The following is a 23511-nucleotide window of genomic DNA, read 5'->3' as shown; positions in this document are numbered from 1 at the left end:
TTTCTCGGTGTAAAATTTTCTCTACAATTCGACGTCTCGATCCTTTTTTGCTTTTAAAGACCTATGCAATTACTCTGTAAACTGTCAACTTGCTGTACGGCCTCGCAGTTACAGTGTTGGGTTACTTTCTGGTGCTGCTGCTGCTGCTGGCACTCCCTGGGGAGTGGGGTCTGCCTCCTGGCACTGACAGGAGGGTGAAGCGGTCAGCTTGTGATCTTTGCCACCCCTAGGGCTTGGATCGGGCCTTGTGAAGTTATCGATGAGTAAGACACCTTTAGAAGACTCAACTCATTTCCCCTTTCTTGAAGTAAAGGTGATCCAAACCCTTCAATAAAACATTGTCCTTTGCTATGGTGGTTGCATCGTCTGCTTATTTCCAGACTGCTGCTCTTTCTTTAATAGGTGATGGTGTAAGTTCACACTGCCTGGGGGTGGGCGGGGGGAGAGGAATGCAATTCACTGGCTCCTAAAGCAGTTGCCACCTGCCACAAGAAGGGCCTGGCAGAGCTCAAAGCAGTCTGCGTCCAAGGACTCAAGAAGGCACCTCCCTGGGAGAGATGATGAGCATCTCAATCGTGTGTCTTCCCGGAAGAGCCGATCCGGCCAGGTGTTCTCTGTCGGCATTGAAAGAGTGGAGAGGCACGAGGACACACTTCAGGTCCCATTTATGGAGCAAAGCTTCAAGCGACCACTCAGCACTGGAAAGAATGATATTTCAAGGCTCATAAGGCTGGCCTGACTGCCAACATCACTGGAGCCTGTTCTAGGGGCTGCTGTATAATTTGAAGAGGCCTCCCCTTGGAATAGGCAATTTAGGCCTTTGACTTTACCCTTGTATGCCCCTTGAGTGTTGGGTTCAACTAACTTTACTTTGGTATGATCTGCAATTACTACTGCTTAATCAGTAGTGGTCTGCTTTTTAAGTGCTTGGGAAGATGTAACAGGATCCTCACTAGGACCTGCCACTGACTAGGAAGATGCCACCAGCGTACACACAACTAAATTTGTGTCTTCCTGGGGAGAATGTCGGTAGGGTTTGTGATATTTTTAACTCAGACTGTCCGGCACCCAGGTGCTCAAACCATAAACCCACAAATTGGTGATATGAAAGGGTTGCCAGATTCACCCCAAGGCAGTAGAAAAGGGGGCTCGTTAGTCAATTGTATTTGAGCACTGGGAGACTATAACAGACGTGGATAACTAGTTGGTAGTTCAGCATAGAAGGGCTCTTGTGCATAGCTGCCATCTGTTTTGGGTTAAGGAGCAACCTTAAAAATCTCAAAAGTCTCCAGTGGCTACCGATCGACCTTCGCATCAGGCAAAAACTCCTCACCCTGGGCTTCAAGGCTGTCCATCCCCTCGCCCCCTCCTACCTCACCTCCCTTCTTTCCTTCTAAACCCAGCCCGCACCCTCTGCTCCTCTGCCGCTAATCTCCTCACCGTGCCTCGGTCCCACCGTCGACCCCCGGCCCACGTCCTCCCCCTGGCCTGGAATGCCCTCCCTCCGCACATCCGCCAAGCTAGCTCTCTTCCTCCCTTCAAAGGCCTACTGAGAGCTCACCTCCTCCAGGAGGCCTTCCCACACTGAGCCCCCTCCTTCCTCTCCCCCACCCTACCTCCTTCCCCTCCCCACAGCACCTGTATATATGTTTGTACAGATCTATTACTCTATTTTACTTGTACATATTTACTATTCTATTTATTTTATTTTGTTAATATGTTTTTTGTTGTCTATCTCCCCCTTCTAGACTGTGAGCCCGCTGTTGGTTAGGGACCATCTCTATATGTTGCCAACTTGCACTTCCCAAGCGCTTCATACAGTGCTGTGCACACAGTAGACAATAAATACGATTGAATGAATGAGTAGGTTGAGCTTTGGGACAAGAAAGACCTGACTCCGAGGAGGTCTACCCATTGGAGAACGGTGGGAAGGGGCTTGAATTAATTACCTGGAGAACGGTGGGAAGGGGCTTGAATTAATTACCTTCGGACCTGATAGGTTGTCCAGAGCTGGGCCCGGGGATTCCTTTGCAGTAGGAAGTAGACTGTCGTTAGAATGTCTTCAAAGTCTGTGGAAGCATTTTGACAGGGTAGTACGTTTTACACCCAAGCCCTAATGGAATTCATGTTCAAAAGTATAGATTATCACGCTTTGATCCTGTAATTGACCATTTGTTTCACACCTGCAGCCTAGGGTGGTCTAGTAGAAAGAGCGCAAGTTCGTGAGGATCTGGGTTCTTCCCTGCTCTGCATCCTTGGGCCAATCGCTTAACCTCTCCGGGCCCCAGTTTCATTCTGTAAAATGGGAAGATCCCCCCGCTTCCCCTCTCTGTAAACTTCGGATCAAATGGATTGTGTCCCAGGGCTGATCACTTGGAAAGCGCTTAATAAACACCTTAATAGACAGCACTGACCCAATGAGAAGCAGCGCGGCCCATCAGAAAGAGCTATAGGCCTGGAAGTCGGATGACTCGGGTTCTAATGAAGAAGTCGCTTCTTCATTTCTGTGCCTCAGTTTCCTCATCTCAGAAACGAGGACTTAATACCTGTACTCCCATCTACTTAGAAAGTGAACCGCTTGAGGGACCTGTTTATCTTCCACCCACCCCAGGGCTTAGTACGATCCTCAGCACAGAGTAAGCGCTTAACAAATACCGTGACTATGATCATTGATTATTTACATCATTCCCTAAGAAGGCCCACACGAGAGAGTCCCCGTGTGCGGCTTTACCTTCTGGCTCGAAGAAGACGTCGGAGGCAAGGATGATATCCAGGGGAGGCAGGGAGAGCAGCTCCGGAGAGACCTGGCCCCAGGTGAGGCCGGTGACCCGCACCTCCGCCAGCCCGTTGGCCCGACAGCTGTGCGCACAGTTTTCCAGGCAGTGGGGCAGCTCGGCGCTATCCGACAGGATCACCTTGGCCCCGCACTTGGCGGCCAGCACGCCTGGAAGGCTCACTCCGGCTCCGATCTACGGAGAGCGACGGGAATGTGTCAGTCGTCGTATTTACTGAGTGCTTACTGTGTGCAGGGCACCGGACTAAGCGCTTGGGTGAGTCCGATGTAACAATAAACAGACACAATTCCCGCCCAAGACGAGCTTACGGTCTAGAGGGAGAGGCAGATGTTAAGAGAAATTAATAAATGGTAGATATGGACATAAGTACTATGGGGCTGGGAGGGGGGATGAATAAAGGGAGCAAATCAGTGTCAGGAGGCCTCACTTGACCGGTCACATCCGAGCTGATGAGAAACTCCCAAGCCAAATAACTGGGACGGAGGAGAGCTGAGGAGCCGGGGGAACGTGGGTCCCCACAGCTCCATCCTCCTCTTGCCCCTGATGAGGATGAATGTGGTTATTGTTAATTTACTATGCACCAGACACTATACTAAACACTGGCGTGGATACTTGGGTGGACACAGTCCCTGTCCCATGTGGGGCTCACAGTCTCAATATCCATTTTACAGATGAGGTAGTGAGGCAGAGAGAAGTGAAGTGGTCACTGGGAGGCTAATAGTCAATCCGTCATTTGTATTTACTGAGCACTTACTACGCGCAGAGCACTGTACTAAGTGCTTGAGAGAGTACACTCGAAGAATAAAATGGACACATTCCCTGCCCATAACGAGCTTACGGTCTAGAGGGTACAGCCTATGGTCAATACTCTAAATATACGCAGTACCCTGAAAAATGGGCAACTTTGGAAAACTGGTTTTAGTCACAAGAGGCCCTGCTCGAACTGACTCCAAAGTGATATAGGGGTACTGAGTCAAGCACTCAATCGATGTATTAATTGATGTACTAATCGAACACTATATTAACCACTTGGGAGTTTGTTGTTTTTTAATGGTATTTGTTAAGCGCTGTTTATTATGGGCTGGGCACTGTACTAGGAACTGGGGTAGATGTAAGAGAATCAGATTGGATCCAGTCCATGTCCCATGTACTTCCCAAGCGCTTAGTACAGTGCTCTGCGCACAGTAAGCGCTCAATAAATACGATTAATTGATTGAATGTAGGGATCTATCCCTAACCCTGCTTCACGCCCTTCTCCCTGCCCAGAACTCCCACCCCATCAAATCTGCCAAACCATGGCTCTTCCTTCTCTTGAAAGCATTTCTTAAAATCCCATTTTTTCCAAGAAGCCTCTGATTATTCCCAATGCTCCAAGCAGCATCGACGCAACAGATTCTTAGCTCTTAAATGTGTCGGAATAATCCTGGTTTTTACAGCTATTTCCTTCTGACACGGTTGTGCTGTTTGATTTGTATCCTTGCTCTCCCTCCTGCTCCTTCTACTTGTAAATAATTATACCTGTCTGTCATCCTTTCAGATTATAAAATCCCCGAGGTTAAGGACTGTATCTTTTGCTTCTGGTGTACTGTCCTAAGCAATCTGTTCAGTGTTCTGCACACAAGAAGCGTTCACTAAATACTGATAGCAGTGCTGATGGACTGACGGAGAAGAGAGAGACGATAATAGACCATTTTCCTTAGAGATGTCTTACAATTCAAGGATAGAAATCACGAGTAAAATTCATCAAAAATGCACAAAAACCTCCATGGTTATTGGTGAAATGGTAATGGAGCCCTTAGGCAAAAGTGCTTGGGAAGCCCAGCATGGCTGGGACTGAAGGAAAGCAGTGTGGCCTAGCAGATCGAGCTAGGAACCCAGGAAGACAGAGGACCCTGGGTTCTGATATCGGCTCCACAAATCGCCCGCTGTGGGACCTTGGGCAAATCACATCACTTCTCTGTGCCTCGGTTTCTTCACCTGGAAAATGGAGGTCCAACACCTGTTCCCCTCCGACTTTTAGGCAGCGAGTCCCAAGTGTTACAGGGACAGCGTCCAACCCGACTACTTTGTATCTCCCCCAGCCCTTAGTAGATGGTGAGTGATGAACAAATACTACAATTATTACCACCATTATTATTGTCCCACACTGGCCTTTTCAATGACCCCGGCACCCTTGAAGAGATCTTCTTCGAGCACAGAGGACGGCTCTAAACACGGGCCAGGCTGGTACCGCCACCTGGCATTGCCCTTCACGACAGCATTTACCTCTAACACTGTCTTGCCGGTCAGCCTTCTCCGGTGAAACCACAGGTACTGAGCAAGAACCACGGCACAAGGCCACACGTACATGCCATACTGGGAATGCAGAACCTGAGGAAAAAAAAAGACCAGGGAAGCCAAGTCAAGTGGCCCTGACTTCAATTCAATCGAATTATTTATTGCGTGCTTACTGCGTGCAGAGCACTGTACTAAGCGCTTGGGAGAGTATATTACAATAAACTGACACATTTCCTGTGCACAACAAGCTGATGGTCTAGAGGGAGCTTACCTTTCAGGCAAGAATGGAAAGCAGCATGGGGCTGGGAATTAGAGGACCTGGGTTCTAATCCAACAATGATTCCCCCCGCCCTTCAAAGCCTTATTGAAGGCACATCTCCTCCAAGAGGCCTTCCCTGATTAAGCCCTCCTTTCCTCTTTTCCCACTCCCTTCTGCGTCACCCTGACTTGCTCCCTTTATTCATCACCCCCCCCCCCCACCCACACACCACTTACGTCCATATCTGTCATTTATTTATTTCTATTCATGCCTGTCTCCCCCTCTGGACTGTAAGCTCAATGTGGGCAGGGAATGTGCCTGTTTACCGTTATACTGTACTCGTAGCACTTAGTACAGTGCTCTGCACACAGTAAGTGCTCAATAAATGCGAACAAATGAATGAATGAATGAATGATCCTGGCTCCACCACCTGTCTGTTAGGTGATCTTGGGCAACTCACTTCAATTCTCTGTGCCTCAGTTACCTCATCTGTAAAATGGGAATTAAGACTGTGAGCCCCTTGTCCCACCTGATGATCTCATATTTACCCCAGCGCTGGGGTAAATATTGTGTTTTCTCCCAAGGGCTTAGTAAAGTGCTCTGCACACAGTAAGAGCTCAATAAAGAGTAAGAAAATCAGCACGGTGTAGTAAATACAGCACGGGCCTGCGAGTCAGAAGGTCATGGGTTCTAATCCCAGCTCTGCCACTTGTCTGCTGGGTGACATTGAGCAAGTCACTTCACTTCTGTGGGCCTCAGTTACCTCATCTGGAAAATGGGGATTGGGACTGTGAGCCCCATGTGGGACAAGGACTGTCCAACCCGATTTTCTCGTATCCACCCCAGTGCCTGGTACAGTGCCTGGCACACAATAAGCGCTCAACAAATACCGCAATTATTAATAGATACCATTGATGACATTAATGCATGCGTGGGCAGGAGAGGTCTGAGCTAAGCTCAGACAATGGGGGCCACCGGTATTTATTCCCATTTTACAGATAATAATAATAATAATGATGGCATTTGTTAAGCGCTTACTATGTGCAAAGCACTGTTCTAAGCGCTGGGGAGGTTACAAGGTGATCAGGTTGTCCCACGGGGGGTTCACAGTCTTAAACCCCATTTTACAGATGAGGCAACTGAGGCCCAGAGAAGTGAAGTGACTTGCCCAAAGTCACACAGCTGGCAGTTGGCGGAGCTGGGATTTGAACTCATGACCTCTGACTCCAAAGCCCGGACTCTTTCCACTGAGCCACGCTGCTTCTTATTCTTAATCAATCGTATTTATTGAGCGCTTACTGTGTGCAGAGCACTGTACTAAGCGCTTGGGAAGTACAAGTCGGCAACATATAGATAGTCCCTACCCAACAGTGGGCTCACAGTCTAGAAGGGCGAGACAGAGAACAAAACCAAACATATTAACAAAATAAAATAAATAGAATAGATATGTACAAATAAATATGTGCTTCTCTGAGGAAACAGAAGCCAAGTCAAGGGCCTTGCCCAAGTTCACTCGGCAGACACCCACTGTTGGGTAGGGACCGTCTCTATATGTTGCCAATTTGTACTTCCCAAGTGCTTAGTACAGTGCTCTGCACACAGTAAGCGCTCAATAAATACGATTGAATGAATGAATGACACGGGACCAAAGCCCACGTTTCCTGACTCCCCGTCTTAGGCTTCTTCCAAGAAGCCGCGTGGCTCGGTGGGAAAAGCAAGGCTTTGGAGTCAGAGATCGTGGGTTCAAATCCCTGCTCCGCCACCTGTCAGCTGTGGGACTTTGGGCAAGTCACTTCACTTCCCTGGGCCTCAGTTACCTCATCTGTAAAATGGGGGTGAAGACTGCGAGTCCCAAGTGGGACAACCTGATCACCTTGTATCCTTCCCAGCGCTTAGCACAGTGCTTTGCACATAGTAAGCGCTTACCAAATGCCATTATTATTATTATATACGTTTGTACATATTTATTACTCTATTTTACTTGTACATATTTATTCTATTTATTTTATTTTGTTAATATGTTTTGTTTTGTTGTCTGTCTCCCCCTTCTAGACTGTGAACCCGCTGCTGGGTAGGGACCATCTATGTTGCCAACTTGGACTTCCCAAGCGCTTAGTCCAGTGCTCTGCACACAGTAAGCGCTCAATAAATACGATTGAATGAATGAATGACCGCCCACGGCACCTGTATATGTTTGTACATATTTATTACACTATTTATTTACTTGTACATATTTATTCTATTGATTTTATTTTGTTAATATGTTTTGTTGTCTGTCTCCCCCTTCTAGACTGTGAACCCGCCGCTGGGTAGGGACCGTCTCTGTATGTTGCCAACTTGGACTTCCCAAGCGCTTAGTCCAGTGCTCTGCACACAGTAAGCGCTAGCTGTGTGACTTTGGGCAAGTCACTTCCCTTCTCTGTGCCTCAGTTCCCTCACCTGTAAAAGGGGGATTAAGACTGTGAGCCCCCCGAGGGACAACCTGATCGCCTTGGAACTTCCCCAGCACTTAGAAGAGAAGCAGCGTGGCTCAGTGGTAAGAGCCCAAGCTTTGGAGTCAGAGGTCATGGGTTCAAATCCCGCCTCTGCCAACTGTCAGCTGTGTGACTCTGGGCAAGTCGCTTAACTTCTCCGTGCCTCAGTGACCTCATCTGGAAAATGGAGATTAAGACTGTGAGCCCCCAGTGGGACAACCTGATCGCCTTGCAACCTCCCCAGCGCTTAAAACAGTGCTTTGCACATAGTTAGCACGGCCTGCACAAAATGGAGTGTTACTGTCAGCATACACAAAATGGAGTCAGTCATGTCAAGTCCGCCAGTGGACAACAGCGCTTAACAGATACCACCATTATTATTAGAACAGTGCTTTGCACATAGTAAGCGCTTAATAAATACCATCAAAAAATAAAAATGAATGAATGAATGAATGAATGATTATTCTTCCAAATCCCATCCAGGTGGCCCCGGGCCTCCTCTTCCCCGCCGGCCGGTGGGCACCGCACCTGGAGGATGAGGAGGTCCAACTCCTGGCTGTCGGTTTCCCCGGTTTCCCCCAAATCGGAGAAGTGGAACCGCTGAAGGCCGGTTTCGGGCCCCACCGCGCACATGGCTTCCACCGGAAGTCTAGGCCGCGCAGCCTGGATGGCCAAGAGGCCCCTCACCCTAAACCGGGAAAAACGCCCAAATCCACCCCACGTGACCCGTGACGGGGAAAAAAGAGCTCGAGGCCGAACTAAATCGCCGTCAGGAGGTGGCCAAAACGGGGGAAGAAAGAGCAAACCCCCAACTCCAGCCCCCTTTCCCTCCTTCCCTCGCTTGACCATCCCAACATGGCGGCGGGAGGGGGGCGGGCCCTCAGAACGAACGGACCAATGAGAGGGCGGGGAGGGCGGGCGGGAGGGGCGACTGGCCAATCAGAAGCGGAGGAGACGGGTGGGGGGGCAGTGAATTTTCTGGAAAGCGGATTTAAAGGCTTTGCTGAGGGCGAGGGGGCCATTCGGTGGTGGGGAAGGGGGGAGGAAGGAGGGGCCGGTCCTGGCCGGGCCGAAGGATGAACCACAAGAGCAAGAAAAGGATCCGGGAGGCGAAGCGCAGCGCCCGGCCCGAGCTGAAGGACTCGTTGGACTGGACCCGGCACAACTACTGCGACTGCTTCCCGCTCAACCCGGCCGCCGTGGCGGTGAGGCACGGGGACGTCAATCAATCAATCAATCAGTCAATCGATCGATCGTATTTATTGAGCGCTTACTGTGTGCAGAGCACTGGACTAAGCTGCCAACCCCCGGCACCGGGGACGGGGGGCTTCACGGGAGCGGGGCCTACTGGCTACAACCCTTTTTAAATCAATCGTATTGATTGAGCGCTTACTGGGTGCAGGGCACTGTACTAAGCGCTTGGGAAGTACAAGTGGGCAACACATAGAGACGGTCCCTACCCAACAGTGGGCTCACCGTCTAGTTAAGAGACTGTGAGCCCACTGTTGGGTAGGGACTGTCTCTATATGTTGCCCACTTGTACTTCCCAAGCGCTTAGTACGGTGCTCAGCACACAGTAAGTGCTCATTAAATACGATTGATGATGATGATGAGGCCCTGACACTTCTCTGCTGGGTGGCCCTGGGCAGCGTGGCTCAGTGCGGAGAGCACGGGCTTTGGAGGCAGAGGTCATGGGTTCAAGTCCCGACCCTGCCAATTGTCTGCCGTTTGACTTTTGGGCGAGTCGCTTCACTTCTCCGGGCCTCAGTTACTTCATCTGTAAAATCCCCAATGCTTAGAACAGTGCTTTGCACAAATTCCGGCCCTGCCAATTGTCAGCTGGGTGACTTTTGGGCGAGTCGCTTCACTTCCCTGGGCCTCGGTTACTTCATCCGTGAAATGGGGATTACGAGATCCCCAGTGCTTTGCACAAATCCCGACCCTGCCAGTTGTCAGCTGGGTGACTTTTGGGCGCGTCGCTTCGCTTCCCTGGGCCTCGGTTACTTCATCCGTGAAATGGGAATTACAAGATCCCCAGTGCTTTGCACAAATCCCGACCCTGCCAACTGTCAGCTGGGTGACTTTTGGGCGAGTCACTTCACTTCCCTGGGCCTCGGTTACTTCATCCGTAAAATGGGGATTACAAGATCCCCAGTGCTTAGAACAGTGCTTTGCACAAATCCCGACTCTGCCAATTGTCAGCTGGGTGACTTTTGGGCGAGTCACTTCACTTCCCTGGGCCTCAGTTACTTCATCTGTAAAATGGGGATTACAAGATCCCCAGTGCTTTGCACATACTAAGCGCTTAATAAATGCCATTATTATTATTATTCTTTGGGCCTCCGTTCCGCACATACTAAGTGCTTAATAAATGCCACTATTATTATTATTCTTTGGGCCTCCGTTCCGCACATACTAAGTGCTTAATAAATGCCATCATTATTATTATTATTGTTATTATTCTTTGGGCCTCCGTTCCTTCATCTCTCAAATGGGGATTAATACCGAACCCCCTGCCGTGGGACAACCTGATCACCTTGTAACCTTCCCAGCGTGTAGAACAGTGCTTTGCACATAGTAAATGCTTAATAAATGCCATTATTAAGTCCCTTCTCTTCTGTGGGCCTCAGTTCCCTCATCTGGGAAATGGGGATCGAGATTGTGAGCCCCACGTGGGACAGGGACTATGTCCGACCCCATTTGCTTGTGTCCACAGCAGCGCTTAGTACAGTGCCTGGCACATAAACCCTTAATAAATACCGTTATTATTATTGTTATTATTATTATTCTCCGCCGCCTACGTGTCCTGCCCCGGCCGCCGTTGCCAACCGACACAGGGGACACGAGGCTGTCACTGCGACCAGGTCACCAGGCGCAGGACCCCGGCCTCGCAGCATCCCTGAAATCGGGCTTCTTTAATAAGAATAATAATAATAATAATAATAATAATAATAACGATAATAATGTATTAAGTGCTTTCGAGGTGCTAAGCACTGTTCTATGCGCCAGGGAAGATACAAGGTAATCAGGTTTTTTCCATGTGGGGCTCACAGTCTTAATCCCCATTGTACAGGTGAGGGAACAAGCACAGAGAATAATAATAATAACTTATAATTATGGCATTTGTTAAGCACTGTTCTAAGCGCTGGGGTAGATACAGGGTAATATGGTGGTCCTATTGTGGGGCTCACAGTTTTAACCCCCATTTTACAGATGGGGTAACTGAGGCCCAGAGAAGTAAAGTGACTTGCCCAAAGTCAGACGGCTGATAAATGGTGGAGCCGGAATTAGACACCCAAACCCGTGCTCTTTCCACTAAGCCATGCTGCTTCCTTGTCTTTATCACTGCCCACCCCCTTCTCCCACCACGAGCGCTTAGTACAGTGCTCTGTACACCGTAAGTGCTCGGTAAATACGATTGAATGAATGAGGCCCTCCTTGAAAATAATAATAATCGTGGCATTTGTGAAGCGCTTGCTATGTGCCAGGCACTGTACTAAGCGCTGGGGTACTGACAAGCAGATTGGGTCGGACACAGTCCCTGTCCCACGTGGGGCTCACGGTCTCAATCCCCATTTCACAGATGAGGGAATGGAGGCCCAGAGGACTGAAGTGACTTGCTCGAGGTCACTCAGCAGGCAAGCGGCGGAGCCGGGATTAGAACCCAGGTCCTCCTGCCACCTGGGTTGTAGCCACTAGGCCCCACTGCTTCTGCAGGCTGACTTTTGTCTCTCCCCCTGGGGGGCCGGCAGGACAACGTGGAGCGGGCGGACGCGCTGCAGCTGTCGGTGCAGGAGTTTGTGGAGCGGTACGAGAGGCCCTACAAGCCCGTGGTCCTGCTCAACGCCCAGGCCGGCTGGTCCGCCCAGGAGAAATGGACTCTGGAGCGGCTGAAGCGCAAGTACCGCAACCAGAAGTTCAAGTGCGGCGAGGACAACGACGGGTACTCGGTGAAGATGAAGATGAAATACTACATCGAGTACATGGAGAGCACGCGCGACGACAGCCCCCTCTACATATTCGACAGCAGCTACGGCGAGCACCCCAAGAGGAGGAAACTTCTGGAGGACTACAGGGTGCCCAAATTTTTCACCGACGACCTTTTCCAGTATGCCGGGGAGAAGCGCAGGCCGCCCTACAGGTAGGGTGCCAGGCGCGTGGGGCACTAGGGTGATGATAACGATGGCGTTTGTTAAGCGCCTACTATGTGCAAAGCACTGTTCTAAGCCCTGGGGGGGATACAACGTGATCAGGTTGTCCCACGTGGGGCTCACAGTCAATCCCCATTTTACAGATGAGGTCACTGAGGGGCAGAGAAGTTAACTGACTGGCCCAAGGTCACACAGCAGATGTGGTGGAGCCGGGATTCGAACCCATGACCTCTGACTCCAAAGCCTGTGCTCTTTCCACTGAGCCACGCTGCTTCTCTGATGAGATCTGAATGACTGACTCCCGAATTTAGTAAGTGCTCCCCGTGTGCCAAAACACCGGGATCGGATTGGATCTAGTCCCTGCCCCGCACGGGGCTCACTAAGAGGCCGGGAGAGCAGGGGTCTATCAATTGTATTTTTTGAGCACGTACGGTGTGCAGAGTACTGTGCTAAGCGCCTGGAAGGGTCCAATACAGCAGAAGCATTATTGGCCCACAGTGGCCTAGTGGATAGAGTACGGGCCAGGAGTCAAGGACCTGGGTTCTAATCCTGGCTTGCCACTTGTCTGCCCTGTGATCTTGGGCAAGTCGCATCACTACTCTGGGCCTCAGTTCCCTTGTCTGGAAAATGGGGAGTAAGACTGTGAGCCCTATGTGGGACAGGGACTGTCCAACCCGATTAACTTGTGTCTATCCCAGTGCTTAGTACAGTGCTTAGTTCCATTGTTTCTGTTTTTCCTACCAAGAGAATTGGTGGGGGAGGAGAGCGAGCTGTTTCTGGACTCTTCCTAAGGCAGGAGGCCTCATCCTGTGAATCCTCAGTAACAAAAGGACTTCTGGTGACACCAGACATAATAATAGTAATTGTATTTGTCAGGCACTTACTATGTGCCAAGCATTGTACTAAGCACAGGGATAGATACAAGATAATCGGGTCCCACATGAAACTCACAGTCCAAGTAGGAAGGAGAACAGGAGGATTTGATCTGTCAAATCCCCATTTGACAGATGAAGAAACTGAAGCACAGGTAAGTGACTCACCCAAGGTCACACAGCAGGCTCTTCCAAGACATGCTTGTCGTACCTTTATTTTTTATTTTATTTTTTTAATTTCTTCCTCCTCTCTCCCTTAAACCCAGGGGTGATCTAGATTTCTAGGCCAAAGGCAGAAGGTGCATGTCAAACACCCTTCTAGACTGTGAGCCCACTATTGGGTAGGGACCGTCTCTATATGTTGCCAACTTGTACTTCCCAAGCGCTTAGTACAGTGCTCTGCACACAGTAAGCGCTCAATAAATACGATTGAAGGCCGCACCCCTTGTTCTTAAACCGATATTGACGTTTCCAAGGAGTAGCATGTGAGGCGGGTGGTTTGGCATGTAAACATTTGCCTCTCCAAGGATCTCCCGTCCGAGGTCAAGCGCTGCCCTTGACCAGTGGCCCCACGGTCGCACAATGAGAGAGCTGCCAAACGCTTTACCCCGAGGAGGGCGGCGTATTTGGGCGTCTTGCGGGGCCAAGGCCAGGCCTCTCTCAGGTTTCCAGTCTTCGGCCGAGCCTACACAGCCGCTTCTGCTCATGGAGTGGAGGCGGCAGGGTTGCCCGGCCCAAACTGCACGGGCCTCCCGTTGGGTCTCCCTACGCCGCTTCACCCTCCCCACTCGAGGAACGACGACCGCGTGGCAGAGAGCAGCCGGGAAAGCAGCCTAGAGGTTAGAGCACGGGCCCAGGAGTCAGGAGGATGTGAGTTCTGATCCTGGCTTTATCACTCATCTGCTGTGTGACCTTCTTTGGGCCTCAGTTACTTCATCTGTAAAACACTATTAGGTAAATCCCATGTGGGACGTCAACTGTGTCCAACCCGATTAGCTTGTATCTACCCCAGTGCTCAGTACAGTGAGTACATAGTAAGTGCTTAACAATTCCCATAAAAAGAAAGAACACACACATAGGAGCCAGGGGACCTGTGTTCTAATCCCACCTCCACTGCTCACCCACTTGGTGACCTTGGACCAGTCACTTCACTGCTCTGGGTCTCAGTTTCCTCATGTAAAATGTGGATTCATTACCCTCTCTCCCTCATCCTTAGACTGCAAGCCCCCGGTGGGGCAGGGACTCTGTCTGGCCAGATTACCTTGAATCTATCCCAGTGCCGGGTGCTCAGTAGGCGTTTTAGCAATTACGGCGCTTATCGTTAGACCGTGGCCCCGTTGACCTTTCTCTCTTTCCATCTCTCCCCCGCAACCCTCCCCGCTCCAGATGGTTTGTGATGGGGCCGCCCCGATCAGGCACAGGGATCCACATCGACCCCCTGGGGACCAGCGCGTGGAACGCCCTGGTCCAGGGCCATAAGCGCTGGTGCCTGTTCCCGACCAGCACACCCCGGGAGCTCATCAAGGTCACGCGGGACGAGGGCGGGAACCAGCAGGACGAGGCCATCACGTGGTTCAGTACCATCTACCCCCGGACGCAGCTGGGGACGTGGCCCGCCGAGTTCCGGCCCCTGGAGATCCTGCAGAAACCGGGGGAGACGGTGTTCGTGCCAGGTATGGCCCCGAGAGAAGTCCGACGTGGAGACCGCCCCCCGAACCTGGGACTGCTCTGTGGCGTCTGGGGACCCTCCGACCCCCAGAAATCCCTCGTTTCTACTGAGGGACGAATTTGACTTGGGCATTATCATCATCAATTGTATTTATTGAGCGCTTACTGTGTGCAGAGCCCTGTACTAAGCACTTGGGAAGTACAAGTTGGCAACATATAGAGACAGTCCCTACCCAACAGTGGGCTTACAGTCTGTTGGTCCTCGTGGGACCGGGCCTTAAACAATTACTCCATCAGTAGTACGTATTGGGTGCTTACCATGGGCAGAGCACTATACCGAAAGCTCGGGAGAGTACAGTAGAGCTAGTAAACCCACTTCCCGACCTCAAAGAGCTTCTGTTCTAACACGGGGAGACAGGCACGAAAGTGAATTTTCAGCTAGGGGGAAGCAGTGGCATAAAAAAAAATCTGCACCTAAGATGTTAATGATATTTGTTAAGCATTTTCTGTGTGCCAGTCACTTAACTGGGGGCTGGGTTAGATAACAAGGTTGGACACGGGCCGTGTCCCACACGGACTGAATCCCCATTTTACAGATGAGGTCACTGGGGCCCAGAGAAGTTAATCACCCAAGATCACCCAGTGGACAAGTGGCGGAGCTGGGATTAGAATCCAGGTCCTTCTTTCTGATTTCCGAGCCCAGGCTCGAATCCACTTGGTCGTGCTGCTTCCCTAAGTGCTCTGGGAAGCCCGTTTGCCTAAAAGGGCTAGCAGTTCCTCCAGTGGTGGGGCTCCCACCTGTCACTGTGGCACATGCCACGCCTCCCGCTCCCCGCCGGGACCTCGCCTCGGCGGCCCGTGGCCGGCTGAACCCCCGCCGCTGTCTGAATTTCAGGGGGCTGGTGGCACGTGGTCCTCAATCTCGACACGACCATCGCCATCACCCAGAACTTTGCCAGCAGCACCAACTTCCCCGTCGTGTGGCACAAAACCGTGAGGGGGAGGCCAAAGCTGTCCCGGAAGTGGTACAGGTGAGACCTACCGCCCGCCCCCGGGGCCAAGGTGCCGTCAGGTGACGCTCTTTGGGAAAGCGAACAGAGGCTTTCTTGGGGTGCGGGCGTGAGTGTGTGTGTGTGGTTCCCCCGCCTTGAATCGCCGAGTCAGACCGCTCTTCACCCGAACATGTTGGCTTGGGTCCTGGTGAGCGGGCCGCGGGCCCCAGGGACTCAGCTCCTCTGTTTATCCACAGACCAGTTACCGCACGGGCAGCGGCAGCGCAAACCGCCACCCCCAGCCACCCCGTGCCACTGGGTCCCAACCCCAACCTGGAGGGACCAGCTCTCGGGGTAAGAGGAGGCTTCCGACTCGCCCGGTCCTTGGCCTCCCCGCTCAGGTGGCCAGCCAGGGCAGTGACTTTTTGGCTCACCCCGGGTGTCCGCTGACAACGCGGAAGGCCCTCCCCCTCGCCCAGCTCAGTTCCTGCGGGCCCCTTGGGCTGCACAGCGATGGAAGTGGGGGTTTTTGTATTTTTAGGGTTTTTTTTTTTTTCCCACCATCCAGGCCGACCTAAGACTTATTACTAGTTTCAAGGCCGCTCCTTCCGAGGAGTGGTGCAGGGGGGTAGGGGGGGCCTTGCTCCCACAGTCCCAGTTCCATTCTTCTCCAAATGACTGCCTTGCTCTGTGAGTGTGAACTGTCTTAGCCCTGGAGGAAATAGGAGTTGCAGGTGATTTTTATGCACACATGCATGCACACACACATACACCCTCTCCCTCTCCCCCCTGTCTCTCACTCACACACACTCCCCCCCACCACTGTCTCCAATGGATTTCTAAGAAACTGCTTCCAGTTTCTCCAGCATTCTTCGACGGCCTGGTAACCGTGGATGTCAGGCAAAGCGGGAACGGCTGGCAAAGCGGGGATCCGGGTCCAACGCCAGCACACCCGATGGACCGGCTAGCAGAGTCCTTCTCCGCTTCCAAGTAAAGCAGAAGGGAGGCTGGCTCTCGCCCCCGATGGAGGCTCAGTTGACTTGAGGAGAGCCCTCCCTCCCTCCTTCCCTCCCTCAGTGCACGGCCTCACCAGGTTCCACCCGAGCGGGGCAGGGCAGGGGGAGGGCGGCTCCTGAGCTTCAGAGGCCGGACTCGCTTGGCAGAGGGGGTGACCCGTCCGTCCTCTTGCTCCGCAGGATCTTAAAACAGGAACACCCGGAGCTGGCCGTGCTGGCCGACTCAGTTGACCTCCAGGAATCCACGGGCATAGCGTCCGACAGCTCCAGCGACTCCTCCAGCTCCTCCAGCTCCAGCTCCTCAGACTCTGACTCGGAGGTAAGGACTTTATTTTATTTATTTTATTTTGTTAGTATGTTGGTTTTGTTCTCTGTCTCCCCCTTCTAGACTGTGAGCCCGCTGTTGGGTAGGGACTGTCTCTATATGTTGCCAACTTGTACTTCCCAAGCACTTAGTACAGTGCTTTGCACACAGTAAGCGCTCAATAAATACGATTGATTGACTGACTTGCACTCCCCCTGCCCCCCACGGGCCCCCGCACTGTCCTGCGATGGTACTGAGGGCAGGCCGGTAGTGCAGTAAACGATCCCCGCCCTCACGGAGCGTCCAGGCTAATCATGAGTGCGGAGCCCTGAGTGAGCACTCAAGTGGATCAGTGGTATTTATTGAGCGCTTACTGTGTGCAGAGCACTGTTCCGAGTGCTTGGGAGAGTACAGCATAACAGAGTTTGTTGATAACCCCTTTTAGACTGTGAGCCCACTGTTGGGTAGGGACTGTCTCTATATGTTGCCAATTTGTACTTCCCAAGCGCTTAGTACAGTGCTCTGCACATAGTAAGCGCTCAATAAATACGATTGATGATGATGATGATAAATTCCTTGTCCACAAGGAGCTTGCATTGCAGTCCAGAGGAGGAGACAGATATTAAAATAAATTATGGACCTTAAAATGTACTGTATGCAGAATATTCTACTGAGCACTTGAAAGAGGCCAGCAGATTTACTAGACGCAGTCCCTGCCCTCAAGAAACCGACAGTCCTCTGTGTGCAGAGCACTGGACTGAACGCGGGCGAGCATCCGGTAGGGTTAGTAGACCCAGTCCCTGCTTTCGAGGAGTTTACAATCCAGCAGGGAGGCAGGCCCGCAAGGATTACAGGGCAAGCCACTTAACTTCTCTGTGCCTCAGTTACCTCATCTGTAAAATGAGGATTAAGACTGTGAGCCCCAAGTGGGACAACCTGATCACCTTGTAGCTCCCCTCCCCAGCGCTTAGAACAGTGCTTTGCACATAGTAAGCGCTTAACAAATACCACCATTATTACCATTACTATTATTACAGGTAGAAAGGAGGACGACCAAGGTGTAGATGAGTGAGTGGCTTAGGTCACGTTGTTTAGGTAATGGTTTTTACTGGTCCAGATGCTGTCACAGAGTGTTGTCATGCCCCCCACCACCCCTCCCATTTGAAAGTGACCTTAGGACCCCCAGAGCTCGCTGGAAAAGTAGGTAGAAGTGACCCGAAGTGCCACCCATTTTGGCTTGAGGCCAAGTCGGCAACCTCCCCGCAATGGGGGTGAGCGCCATTTCTGCTAGTAAGTAGCAGTCCCGAACGCTGTCCTTTGTCATTATCCTGCTTCTTCCCTTTCTGCCTTCCTTGTGCTCCGAGAATGTGGAAACTGGGCCTCGAGAGCGGGCCCCAGCTTGCTAGGGGAAGGAGGAAGCGTGGCAGAGCTCCTCTGGGAGTTCCGCCTTTGGGCGGGCAGCCCCGTTGGAGATTAGTCCTCGTGCAGTCGACTGACGTTTTCATCATTGCTGGGTAATCGAGGGGAAAACAGCGCCCGGGGAGCCATTTGGCTCTTTAAAGACTCCCTGGGGCTCTGGGGGACATGGGGCTGTGGATCGCGGCATCGGTGGCAGCTCTGTCGGCTCCCCTGGCACTGTCGTGGCCCACCACCACCTTCCTTCTGCCGCCGCCCCCGGGCTGCCCAGTGTACCCCCGGCGGGGAGCTGGGCTTGATGCCTGTTGTGGGCAGGGAATGGGTCTGTTTATTGTTATATTGGACTCTTCCAAGCGCTTACAGGACTCTACACCAGTAAGCGCTCAATAAATAGGACTGAATGAATGATACCTTGGCAGGGACGGACGGTGAGCTCGACTGTTCGATCCCCGAGGGATCGAGTCTGCTCATTCTGTCCCGCTGTACACACAGGGAGGGCGATTTATTGATTGAGAGTGACCACAGTCCCCCACCCTCCCCAATCGTGTACCCTCTCCTTCCAGGGTGAGTCCGGCTCCGAGGCCGACGGGACGATGCACCGGCGGAAGAAGAGGAGGACCTGCAGCCTGGTGGGCAACGGCGACACGACCTCCCAAGATGACTGTGTCAGCAAAGAGCGCAGCTCCTCCAGGTGACGGTCCGGGGCCGCTCCACCGCGGGAAGGACGCGGGACGGGCGGGGGGCTGCGGGCTGGGCCGGGGGACGGCCCACCGGGGATGGAGGCTGGTCGTCCAACGGGAGAGCGGCCTGCCGGTCACAGGGTTCGAACTCGCCTGCCTACACATGCTTTTGGAGGGTTTATCTTTCTCACCCTAAAAGCCAAGTTTGTCTGTTCAGATAGTGCCAAGGAAACATTTTACATTATTTAATAAAAAAAAAGAAATTTGTGACGTCTAGACCATCTCTTGCTTTGCCACTGCCGAGGTGTGCGGGCCAGGCCTGTCTCCAAGGTCGTGGCCTACGGTCATCCGGACGGTCCACAACCAGCTCCTTGTCGGGGCTGCTTCTCGGCTCTGCCCAGGCCATCGTGAGCGGTTCGATTCCAAACTGAGGGGCAGGTGCCCTGTCTCTCTCTTCCTAACAACCTAGGCTGGCCCCGGCCCCCTGAGACCACCCCCTGCTTCAGCACGGGCGGAGGTCCGTGCCAAAAGCTGCCCCGGCCGGAGCTCGACAAGTACCACAACTACGATGTGGTTTTGTTGTTCAGTTTTAGTGTGGTCCTCCAACCGTTGGATATGGTGGAGTTTGTGTAGCGTTGTCCTAAGCCCTGAAAGAAAGACGGGCTTCGGGGGGTGTTGGGGAATGTAGGTACCGTTCGGGGCCCACTTCACCATCCCCTAGCTGCCCTGCACCCGCTGGGTTGTGAACATGTTGGTAACTGGCAGTTTATACTTTCCTTGGCAGGATTAGGGACGCTTGTGGAGGTCGTGCCCACCCCTGATAAGGGTCAGGCTCATCTAGATGGGACACCAGTGTGAGCGGTGGTAGCGGTTCCCCGGGCCCTGACTTCATCACCTTCTCTTCCTCCTCAACCTCCCCTGACTGCGGACAGCGGCCCCCTCCCTCTTCCCCGCCACCATCTGCCAAAGGGTGAGCACCCGCTTGGTTAGCCGGGCAGGCGGGTGGACGGGAGCCCGCCGAGAGACGACCAAGAGAGACCAGGGAAGACAGCCTGGCATCCGGGGAGAAAACACCGGGCTCTCGGTTGCCGGAAAGCCAGCCAAAGAATTGATCCGGAATTGATGAGCGGTGGCCCTCCCCTGCCGCCTTGGCTTGGCTCCATCTCTGACCCGCCACCGATGCCCGGGGAAGGACTTTTCTTCGGCTGGCCGCGGGCATCGGCTTGGCTACTTACCTCATGAGAATAAAGGCTTTCTTCAGTAGAAGGGCCACCGGGTGTTCTTCCCGATGCTCTGGGGCATTGCCAAATGAACCACAAACTTCACAGGGCGGGTGGCTAGATGTCCCGGCCACTACGGGCCCCTGGGATCTTTCGGATGGAATCGGAGGCGGCCAAGTGTCACCCTTCCAGAAGCGGTAGAGAAGGCGACGTGTCCACGTGCCAAAACCGGATGAACTCCTCAACGGGAACTGGGACTGCGGCAGAAAATCTGCTGCTTTCTCCTCCTTCCTCGCCAACCCCAGACCCTTCCCCAACCCTGGGGGGTGGTTCGCCAGGCCCTGCCACTGATTAGGGGGCCCGTCCCTTGGGGCTCCCAGTAATTTGGGCGTACGTATTCCACCTCGACACAGATTTGCCGGGGCTCTTCACCTGGGTCAGCTTGTCTGCTTGCCAGAAATTGCTCAGACTTGGCACACACGGATCACCATGGGTGGAAGGGCGTTGGTGGGGGCAGCCTGTCTGACCAGGAACAGGGCTGGGAGGCCGCTGTGCATTTGAATGTAACTAATTATTGTCCGTGGTAGAGTGGAGGAGTTTGTGTATGCATGCATCTGCAGCTTTGTGTCTGCAGTTTTTGGTGTGGGTTGTGGTTTATTAAGACACTTTAACTCAGTGTTTCTTTGGGGTCCCAGGAAATACAAGGTGCGGACGGCAGGTGCTCCCCAGTGATTCAATTCGGTCAGCCGGGCGGAGCCATCGGATACCCTGGCCTTGTTCCCAGTCCCCTTTAGACTCTCAGCTCGTGGGCAGGGGACGTGTCTACCAAGGCCGTTGTAGAGGACTCTCCCAAGCACTTAATCCATTGCTCTGCACACAGTAAGCGCTCAATAAATACATTTAAGAGTCCGGTTCCTTACTGCTGCACTGGGCCGTTGGCTGCCTTCTCGAAATGCAGTGGAATTCTACTGTAACCAGTCGAGCGCTTACTGTGTGCAGAGCTGGACTACGGACTTGGAAGAGGACGATACAATAAAGTGGGTAGACGCAATCACTACCCCCAAGGAGTTTACAGTCTAGAGTCATAACAATAGTAATAAAAATAATTGTGGCATTAAGTGCTTACCACATGCTAGGCCCCTGGATAGATACAGTATAAGCAATCAGACAGTTCCTGTCTTACATGGATGGTTCCCATTCTAAAGAGAACAGTTATTTAATCCCCGTTTTCCAGATGAGGAAAGGGAAGGCCCAAGAAGTGACGGTCAAGGGCGTAGCTGGGATTAGAATCCTGGTCGTCTACAGTTGTCTCCCAAGCATTCTGTACAGTCCTCTGAACATAATAATAATGCATTTGTTAAGCGCTTACTATGTGCAAAGCACCGTTCTAAGCGCTGGGGAGGTTACAAGGTGATCAGGTTGTCCCACATGGGGCTCACAGTCTTCATCCCCATTTTACAGATGAGGTAACTGAGGCCCAGAGAAGTTAAGTGACTCGCCCAAAGTCACACAGCTGACAACTGGCGGAGCCGGGGTTTGAACCCACGACCTCTGACTCCAAAGCCCGGGCTCTTTCCATTGAGCCACGCTGCTGCTCGGCGCTTGGGGGATAGGACCCGGGCCTGGGTTCTCCCAGGGTCCTCGCAGCTTTACACCCCCAAATTGTGTGCAATTTGTGGCAGTGTCCGGGTGAATGTTTGGGTAAGGTAGACCCTGGGTTTCCCTTTGGTGTTTAATAAGCAGCTCACGCCCCTTCCCCCAGTTCTTTAAACTGAGGCCCTCTTGGAACACGATCACCATGGACTGGAAATCTTATTTTCGGATGGCTTCCCCTCTTTCCTCACCCCTTTATTTATTTAAAGAACAAGGGGGTGTGTGCCAGCCAGGGGCGGGGGTGGGAGGAGGCAGGGAACCCAGGGGCCGGCTAATGCAGTTTAAATCCAATTTAATCTGGAGAAATGGGGTCCCCCTTCCAGCGGGGTACCTGCCGGGAGTCCAAGGTAGCTCACACTGCAGCTGTCTCTGTGCAGTTTGGAAAGGCGGATCCCTTTCCAGAGGGGTCCCGTCCGTGGGGAGGAAGCATCTGCTGTCTCCGGGGTGACCGGGAGAAGGCTGGAATGTGGCAGGAAAGCTTCCACGGCAGCGTGGGCTAGGGAGCGATTTCAGACCGCAAGGTTTAGGGGCTTAGAACAGTGCCCTGCACAGAATAAGCACCCAATAAATGCCATTGATCGGTAGCTTCCGGGCCACCTGTCCTGACGGACCGGAGGGATGTCGGTTGCTGTCGACCATCCTCAGTGCTCGCTCGCTAAGCAAGAATGGAAGGGGAAGCTTTGGCCCCCATTTCAGTCCCGGGGATGCCCACCCTTGGAGCAACAAAGCCAAATGCAGCGTGGTTCGGTGGAAAGAGCACAGGCTTGGGTGTCAGAGGTCATGGGTTCTAATCCCGGCTCCACCGCTCGTCGGCTGTGTGACTTTGGGCGAGTCACTTCTGTGCCTCAGTTACCTCATCTGTAAAATAGGGATTAAGATTGTGAGCCCCACGTGGGACAACCTGATCACCTTGTATCCTCCCCAGTGCTTAGAACACTGAACAAAGCACTTTTACACTTTTAGAGCCCACTGTTGGGTAGGGACTGTCTCTATATGTTGCCAACTTGTACTTCCCAAGTGCTTAGTACAGTGCTCTGCACACAGCGCTCAATAAATACGATTGATTGATTGATTAATTGCTTTGCACATAGTAAATGCTTAAATACCAAAATAATTACTATTATTATTCATCTTGGCTCTGCTACTTGCTTGCTGTGGGATCTTGGGCAAGTCGCTTCACTTCTCTGGGCCTCAGTTCCCTCGTCTAGAAAATGGCGATTAAGACTGCGAGCCCCGTGGGGAGGGGACGGGGACTGTGTCCAACCAGATTAGCTTGGATGTACCCCAGTGCTCAGAACAGTGCCTGACACATAGTAAGCACTTAATAAATACTGTTATTATTGTTATTGGTGGGTGGTTCAAAAAAACCAAAAGGAGCCGTGGCCCGGCATTGGTACAGAACTGAATGTTTTTATCTTTATTTGGAATAAAGTGGACTGGTTTGAGTATTTTTTTAAATGGTGGGTTCTCTTCCTTCCTTTGTAGCTGTGGTGGAGGGGGAGCTACCCACCCTTGTTAGCCACCGATCGCTGGGATTTTTTACGATCCAAAACCATAAAAAAAGGGTCGCATTGAGTTGCACTGAGAAATCCATTTACACACACACACACACACACACACACACACACACACACACACACACACACACACTATATATATATCTATGTATATAGATATATAGATATATATATAGATATACTCAATTCTTGATTTTGGGCCATACTGCTTTTAAAG

At 52.2% G+C, this 23511-nt stretch overlaps 3 protein-coding genes across 5 annotated transcripts in view; 2 read left to right on the top strand and 1 right to left on the bottom strand.

Annotated features, from left to right (window-relative positions):
* The window catches only part of SRSF2 (serine and arginine rich splicing factor 2), a 4938-nt gene extending 4911 nt beyond the window's left edge, over positions 1-27 (top strand). The window contains 1 exon segment of the mRNA XM_038742004.1: positions 1-27. This exon segment is cut by the window's left edge and continues 1123 nt beyond it. The gene's annotated coding sequence lies outside the window, so the exon portion shown is untranslated.
* Positions 28-342: 315 nt separating this feature from the next.
* Positions 343-8615, bottom strand: METTL23 (methyltransferase like 23). 2 transcript variants are annotated; one of them, XM_038742002.1, is made up of 5 exons: positions 8334-8615; positions 5061-5165; positions 2732-2969; positions 1985-2069; positions 343-698 (listed from the first exon to the last, which is right to left on the bottom strand). In XM_038742002.1, exons 1-5 carry the CDS (start codon positions 8436-8438, stop codon positions 533-535), a joined length of 699 nt encoding a protein of 232 aa, XP_038597930.1. In that variant the 5' UTR covers positions 8439-8615; the 3' UTR covers positions 343-532. The 2 variants fall into 2 exon arrangements, with proteins under 2 accessions (XP_038597930.1, XP_038597931.1); XM_038742003.1 differs by having other exon boundaries at positions 343-614.
* Positions 8616-8866: 251 nt separating this feature from the next.
* Positions 8867-21520, top strand: JMJD6 (jumonji domain containing 6, arginine demethylase and lysine hydroxylase). Of its 2 annotated transcripts, XM_038742102.1 has the most exons (7): positions 8867-9010; positions 11558-11946; positions 14215-14501; positions 15392-15527; positions 16685-16823; positions 18788-18915; positions 19689-21520. In XM_038742102.1, the coding sequence occupies exons 1-7, from the start codon at positions 8882-8884 to the stop codon at positions 19723-19725; spliced, it is 1245 nt and encodes a 414-aa protein (XP_038598030.1). In that variant the 5' UTR covers positions 8867-8881; the 3' UTR covers positions 19726-21520. The 2 variants fall into 2 exon arrangements, with proteins under 2 accessions (XP_038598030.1, XP_038598031.1); XM_038742103.1 differs by lacking the exons at positions 18788-18915; positions 19689-21520 and adding an exon at positions 15746-15842 and having other exon boundaries at positions 16685-16818.
* Positions 21521-23511: the final 1991 nt, after the last annotated feature.

Source organism: Tachyglossus aculeatus, unplaced genomic scaffold (assembly GCF_015852505.1).
Source record: "Tachyglossus aculeatus isolate mTacAcu1 unplaced genomic scaffold, mTacAcu1.pri SUPER_34, whole genome shotgun sequence".
In the NCBI taxonomy this organism is placed as follows: domain Eukaryota; kingdom Metazoa; phylum Chordata; class Mammalia; order Monotremata; family Tachyglossidae; genus Tachyglossus; species Tachyglossus aculeatus.
The sequence above is the reverse complement of the archived record's forward strand: the minus strand, read 5'-3'. Positions and strand labels throughout refer to the sequence as shown.

Bases quoted from the DNA above. Each gene is read 5' to 3' on its own strand.
- METTL23 (XM_038742002.1), bottom strand. From the start codon at position 8,438: ATGTGCGCGGTGGGGCCCGAAACCGGCCTTCAGCGGTTCCACTTCTCC. The intron at 2,070-2,731 runs GTAAAGCCGCAC...ATGCTTCCACAG, and splicing joins CGTCTTCTTCGAGCCAGAAG to ACTTTGAAGACATTCTAACG. The intron at 699-1,984 runs GTAATTAATTCA...CATTCTTTCCAG, and splicing joins ACAACCTATCAGGTCCGAAG to TGCTGAGTGGTCGCTTGAAG.
- JMJD6 (XM_038742102.1), top strand. From the start codon at position 8,882: ATGAACCACAAGAGCAAGAAAAGGATCCGGGAGGCGAAGCGCAGCGCC. The intron at 11,947-14,214 runs GTAGGGTGCCAG...TCCCCGCTCCAG, and splicing joins AAGCGCAGGCCGCCCTACAG to ATGGTTTGTGATGGGGCCGC. The intron at 16,824-18,787 runs GTAAGGACTTTA...CTCTCCTTCCAG, and splicing joins CCTCAGACTCTGACTCGGAG to GGTGAGTCCGGCTCCGAGGC.